The 6,781-nt window shown below is 42.6% G+C and overlaps 1 protein-coding gene and 1 pseudogene across 1 annotated transcript; both read left to right on the top strand.

Moving 5' to 3' along the window:
- LOC129523204 (Y-box-binding protein 1-like) lies at positions 1-817 on the top strand (annotated as a pseudogene).
- Positions 818-2,003: 1,186 nt separating this feature from the next.
- DEFB134 (defensin beta 134) lies at positions 2,004-6,781 on the top strand. Its single transcript, XM_055299942.1, has 2 exons — positions 2,004-2,061; positions 6,639-6,781. Exons 1-2 carry the CDS (start codon positions 2,004-2,006, stop codon positions 6,779-6,781), a joined length of 201 nt encoding a protein of 66 aa, XP_055155917.1.

The raw sequence follows: 6,781 nt of genomic DNA, 5'->3' as shown, positions 1-6,781 counted from the left end.
ATGGAGCAGCTACCTACAGCCTCTCTCTCAGTGCTGCCAACACCAAGTCCAGCACCACCAGCAGCCCCAGGCCTCCTCATACCAGCAGCACCTGCCAGTGGGGACAAGAAGGTCATTCAAGGAAGGTTTTGAGAACAGTAAAATGGCTCAGTGTAAGAAACATACAGTTTCATCAACAGAAATGACACCAAGGAAGATGTATTTGTACCCCAGACTGCCATAAACAAAAATAACCCCCAGGAAGTTCCTCTGCGGTGTTTGAGATGGAGAGACTATGGAGTTTGACGTTGTTGAAGGAAGAAAGGGAAATGTGACAGCCCCTGGTGGAGCTCCAGTGCAAGGCTATAAATACACAGCAGATGGTAACGATTACCCACGCTATTCATGCAAGTACCTGCAGCAGTACCAGAATAGGGAGAATGGGGAAAGAAGGAGGGCTGTGCACAGTTCCCACCTTAGGACATGGAGACCCTATGGACGTCAACTCTCCTGTGCAGGGACAAGCAGTGGAGGGAGCTGACAAGCAGGGTGCAGGAGAACAAGGTAGACCAGTGAGACAGAATATGCATCAGGATTATAAACCACAATTCCACAGGGGTCCTCCTTGCTAAATACAGCCTAAAGAGGACAGCAACTAAAAAGAGAAGGAAAACCAAGGAGAGGAGACCCAAGGTCAGCAGCCACTCCATGTCAGTACCAATACAACTTCAATTACCCACATAGACACCCAGAAAACCCTAAACCACATGATGGCAAAGAGACAAAAATAGCCAATCCACCAGCTGAGAATTTATCTGCTCTGAGGCTGAAAAGTTAGGGCTGTGTCACCATCTCTGGTTCACCATCTCTACCATTGTCTGGTTTACTCATCCAATAAGAAGAAACGAATATGAAATTCTGGCAATAAGAAATACGTTTGAAGCTAAAGATCTTAAGTGCTTTGTTTTGGCCCACTTACCAGATAAATAGAACTATCTGCATTATCTATGCAGCATGGGGTTTTTATTATTTTCACCTAAAGATGTCTCTTTTGGTAATGACAAATGTGTTTTCAAAAAAGGGAGAGCGGTGGACACCTGGGTGGCTCAGTGATTGAGCGTCTGCCTTTGGCTCTGATCATGATCCTGGAGTCCTAGGATTGAGTCCTGCATCAGGCTCACCACAAGGAGCCTTGCTTGTCTCTCTGCCTATGTCTCTGCCTCTCTTTCTGTGTCTCTCATGAATAAATAAATAAACTCTTTAAAAAAAAAAAAGAAAGAAAGCTTGGGGTTTTTTCTCAAGATACCTTTAAAGTTTTTAAGTTGTTTCATAGCTGGCCAGGTTGAGATTTTTAATAATCTCATTTTTAATTTGTAATAAAATTTTACAACTTGATTTTTTTCAAAAAAAAAAAAGCAAACACCTGTTAATAAAGGTCTTAAATAATTGTCAGAAAGAAACGATATGAAAACAACCTCAGACACTGTCAATGCTAAGTGGATAAAGAAGATATGGGATGGGACACCTCAGTGGCTCAGTCGGTTAAAAGCCTGACTCTTCGTTTCAGCTCAGGTCATGATCTCAGGATGGTGAGATCCAGCCCTGCATGGGGCTCTGTGCTCAGTGGAGAGTCTGAGATTTTCTCCCTCTCCCTCTGCCCCTATCCCCCTGCCCATGTGTGTGTGCACATGCTCTCTCTTTCTTTCTCTCTCTCTCAAATAATAAATTTTTTAAAAAAATATTTTCTTTTCATTTGCTTAAAAAAGAAAAAGTACAGTTCTCAGATCTCCAGGAGTACCTTTGGAAAATGCAGGTGGGGGAGCAGTGCCTTTGTCAATAGGAAAGGCTGTCAAATGGGAAAGGGCTGTCAATTTTTTCCTCACATAAGCATTGCCAACTCCTCTGCCTCAGGGAAGATCAGTGACCTGAGAGGTTTGTATGGGAGGGTGCGCTCAACCTTCTCTTACCACACTCTGACAGCCAGAGTAAGATCCTGCCACCAGCCTCAACAGAGGCTCCCAGCCATGAAGCCTCTCCTTGTTGTGCTTATCTTGCTCTTCTTTTGGGACCCAGTGCTGGCAGGTAAAATAGGGAACTGGTGTGGTGGGGAGGGAGTCATTTGTCTAGAAGAGCAATTCCGCCAAGCAGACCTATAAACGTCTTCCTACCATGAATCCTTCTATTTTCAAAGTAGGAATCAATATCAATCGGTTTGATGTTAGCAAGACCTGAGCTTAAATCTTGGCTCCCCAACTTGTGTTAGCCATGCAGCTTGAGACAAAAGTCTAATTATCTCTGAATCTTAGTTTCTTCATTCACAAAGTGGCAATCATACCAACCTCAGCGTCTTGCAAGGATTAAATGTGACAATGTTTGGAATAGGCCTGTATGTAATATGTACGGTACTGACTCATGAGAGCTATCATTATATTGTCATTAGTAATGCCCCATCCTGTTTTGCCACTATTGTTTACTCTCCAATTTAGAAACATGTCTAGGCATAATAGTCAAAACCAGCAAATAGCAATAACACAATTTGTTAGGCTTTCTAATTTACTCAAATTGTTCATAGTTAATTTATTATTTGTAGATGCCTTAGATAACAGAGAAACAGATTTGGAATTGCTTGTTCCAAAATAATTAATAAGCTTTATGTGCTAATGAGATGAGACAGCAAGTAGAGAGACATGAGAGACACGGAGCACTGGCTGGTCTCAAACTTTAGCTTGACCATATTCATTACTGACTCTTCCCCTAGTTCATTTCCCAGAGTTAGAAGTCTTTATGTTTTGTCTCCCTCTCTGATATTTCCCACACATCTCTTCTCTCTTCCCTTATATTCCCTTTCCCCAAATGAATGAGAACATACACTGTTTGTCCTTCTCCGGTTACTGTGGCCAAGTTCAAAAAGGGTGTTGCCTGAGTTCTCCTCTGGGATTTTGATGGAATCTTGTCTCACATTTAGATCTTTCATCTATTTTGAGTTTATCTTTGTGTATGGTGCAAGAGAGTGGTCCAGTTTCATTCTTCTGCATGTGGATGTCCAATTTTCCCAGCACCATTTATTGAAGAGACTGTCTTTCTTCCAGTGGATCATCTTTCCTCCTTTATCGTATATTAGTTGACCATAAAGTTCAGGGTCCACTTCTGGGTTCTCTATTCTGTTCCATTGATCTATATGTCTGTTTTTGTGCCAGTACCACACTGTCTTGATGAACACAGCTTTGTAGTACAACCTGAAATCTGGCATTGTGATGCCCCCAGATATGGTTTTCTTTTTTAAAATTCCCCTGGCTGTTCGGGGTCTTTTCTGATTCCACACAAATCTTAAAATAACTTGTTCTAAGTCTCTGAAGAAAGTCCATGGTATTTTGATAGGGATTGCATTATACGTGTAAATTGCCCTGGGTAAAATTGACAATTTCACAATATTAATTCTGCTCATCCATGAGCGTGGAATATTTTTCCATCTCTTTGTGTCTTCCTCAACTTCTTTCAGAAGTGTTCTATAGTTTTTAGGGTAGAACATTTGAATGGTAAATGGTTATCCAACCTTTTATTTTCAGGTTGTAGGTGTCCTTCTGTCTAAAATGAGTCTCTTGTAGACAGCAAATAGATGGGTCCTGCTATTTGCAGGACCATTTGAATGGTAAATGGTTATCCAACCTTTTATTTTCAGGTTGTAGGTGTCCTTCTGTCTAAAATGAGTCTCTTGTAGACAGCAAATAGATGGGTCCTGCTTTTTTATCCAGTCTGAAACCCTGCGCCTTTTGATGGGGTCATTAAGCCCATTCACGTTCAGAGTTACTATTGACAGATATGAGTTTAGTGTCATCATGATATCTATTTAGTCCTTGTTTTTGTGGATTGTTCCACTGAACTTCTTCTTAAAGGGGAATTTTAAGAGTCCCCCTTAAAATTTCTTGCAGAGCTGGTTTGGAGGTCACATATTCTTTCAGTTCCTGCCTGTCTTGGAAGCTCTTTATCTCTCCTTCCATTTTGAATGAGAGCCTTGCTGGATAAAGTATTCTTGGTTGCATGTTCTTCTCATTTAGGACCCTGAATATATCCTGCCAGCCCTTTCTGGCCTGCCAGGTCTCTGTGGAGAGGTCTGCTGTTACCCTAATATTCCTCCCCATGAAAGTCAGGGACTTCTTGTCTCTTGCTGCTTTAAGGATCTTCTCTTTATCTTTGGAATTTGCAAGCTTCACTATTAGATGTCGAGGTGTTGAACGGTTTTTATTGATTTTAGGGGGGGATCTCTCTATTTCCTGGATCTGAATGCCAGTTTCCCTTCCCAGATTGGGAAAGTTTTCAGCTAGGATTTGTTCAAATACATATTCTGGCCCTCTGTCCCTTTCGGCGCCCTCGGGAACCCCAATTAAGCGTAGGTTTTTCTTCCTTAGAGTGTCATTTATTTCCCTTAATCTGTCTTCATGGTTCTTTAATTGTTTATCTCTTTTTTCCTCAGTTTCCCTCTTTGCCATTAACTTGTCTTCTATGTCACTCACTCGTTCTTCCACCTCGTTAACCCTCGTCGTTAGGACTTCTAGTTTGGATTGCATCTCATTCAATTGATTTTTAATTTCTGCCTGATTGGATCTAAATTCTGCAGTCATGAAGTCTCGTGAGTCCTTAATGCTTTTTTCTAGAGCCACCAGTAGCTGTAGAATAGTGCTTCTGAATTGGCTTTCGGACATTGAATTGTAATCCAGATTTTGTAACTCTGTGGGAGAGAGGGCTGTTTCTGATTCTTTCTTTTGAAGTGAGGTTTTCCTTCTAGTCATTTTGCTCAGTGCAGAGTGGCCAGAAACAAGTTGTATTGGAACACGGGGGAGTATCACTGGTCCCTCTAGCTGGTCTTCTGGGGGAGGGGCCTGTTGCGCTGATTTTCAGGTGTTAGCACTTGGGGGAGCTGCTCTGCCCCTGCCTGCTGCAGGGCTCAGCGGGGGTTGTTTACCCCGTGGGGCCCCAGGAGGAACAGTCGCAGTTGCTATGGCAACTCTGGAAGCCTGGATTCAGCCCCCGCAGGAACTACGGGGCTCGGGGCTCTCGGTTCTCCGTCCGCAGGGCCTGGAGGCTCCGGGGCGGGGCCGCTGATCTGCTCAGCTCGGGGCAGGAGCGTCCTTGCTGTCCTGGGCCCTCCCGGCCTCTGCCTGTCCCGGGGGAGGCCGGATCCTGGGCTGTGTCCCGGCGCCCTGTGCTCCGGGGCCTGCGCTGGTGGATTCGCGCTCCCGCCCCGCAGCCCCCTCCGCGGAGCCGCCGCCCGAGCCCCTCCGAGCTGCTCCGGGACTCTTGAAGTCTCTTCTTGAATATTCTCTTCACTCAGTGCTACTGAATCAGTCCAAATACATATGTTATAGTATCCCTTTAATTTCTCACCCTCCTACAAGTAATCTCTAGGAAGATGAACCACATTTTGGGGTCAGGTGACTCAATAGGCTGAATTTAAGAATCCATACAATCCAGGCCTCTTGAAGCTGTTGATGAGACTAATTCCGCTATGGTTTATGCTGATGGATTCATGGCCTCTAGACAGCCAACAAGGTAGTCTACAGTGTAGCCTTTAGTGCCCGACACATTCCCAAAGCTCATCACTTCCATAGGAATTTCTTGTCATGTTATGTAAACCTCTATATTTCATTTTCTCAGGTTTTCATCTTGCCAGCTAAGTAACCCTAATCCCTTTTCTCCCTATAGGATGGTTATCCTCCAGGGCATGATGACATGCATAGGATATGTGTTGACTCAAAATTTCTACAGATTATCAAATATTTTACACTTTTCATTTTAACACCTTCTTACATATAAAAATAAAGTTATTCATATTTTGATAATTCTACAGAATAGCATGTCTATAAAAGTATAAACTCAGCTCAAAATGCCTTGGGCCCCGGTAAGATACAGTAAATCTTCAGAATATATTTCATCCTCCCCTGAACTCATAATGTCACCCTATGCTGCAAATGCTTCACTGGACTTGTCATGTTTTCTTCTCTCTTGTAGATATTTTGTATTTCTTCTCTTTTTCGTCTAGACTGAAAATTCTTTGACATTAAGGTCTATATCATACTCAAATCTGTACCCCAACAGTACCCGGAGTTATAAAAACTGGTTTTGTAATGAATACATAATTAAATAATGAGTGAATGACTACATGCATAGGTAACCTGATTGAGTATATTAAGTGACCGATTTGGGAAAACTTCCAAATTACCAATTATCTTAGCTCAGCTACCATAACAAAATACCACAAATTGTGTGGTTTAAACAAATATTATTTTCTCACAGTCCTGGAGGCTGGAGGGTCCAAAATCAACTGTAGGCTGATTCAGTTTCTGATGAGAGCTACCTTCCTGGCTTTTAGACAGTCAACCTCTCCACCATCCTACTGGATTAGGGCCCTACACTTACAACCTCAGTTAACTTTAGTTACCTCTGAGAGTCCCTCTCTTCAAATATAATCAGATTGGAGTTTAGGGTTTTAACATATGAATGGAGGGGGAGGTGAAGGGAAGCTGTAGGGGTTTTTTTCCAGTTACAGAAACAATCATTATAATCAAGTCTCCTTGGAATCCAGTTTGATAAAAATGGAGGTACTAATTCCACAGTCCAAAGAGACTCATAGTGAATTATCTTTCCATTCATTTTCTTTCCAGGTTTGAATCCACTGTCATCAGAAATACACAGGAAATGCTATGGGAATGGTATCTGCAGACTTGAGTGCTTTACAAGTGAAATGTTAGTTGACTACTGTCTGTTTCAACTAGAGTGCTGTATCAAAGGAAACCCGGAGCCCTGA

Source organism: Nyctereutes procyonoides, unplaced genomic scaffold (assembly GCF_905146905.1).
Source record: "Nyctereutes procyonoides isolate TBG_1078 unplaced genomic scaffold, NYPRO_anot_genome, whole genome shotgun sequence".
Lineage (NCBI taxonomy): Eukaryota > Metazoa > Chordata > Mammalia > Carnivora > Canidae > Nyctereutes > Nyctereutes procyonoides.
The sequence above is the reverse complement of the archived record's forward strand: the minus strand, read 5'-3'. Positions and strand labels throughout refer to the sequence as shown.

Coding starts and splice junctions, on each gene's coding strand:
- DEFB134 (XM_055299942.1), top strand. CDS start 2,004: ATGAAGCCTCTCCTTGTTGTGCTTATCTTGCTCTTCTTTTGGGACCCA. Junction 2,062..6,638: donor TTGGGACCCAGTGCTGGCAG/GTAAAATAGGGA, acceptor TTTTCTTTCCAG/GTTTGAATCCACTGTCATCA.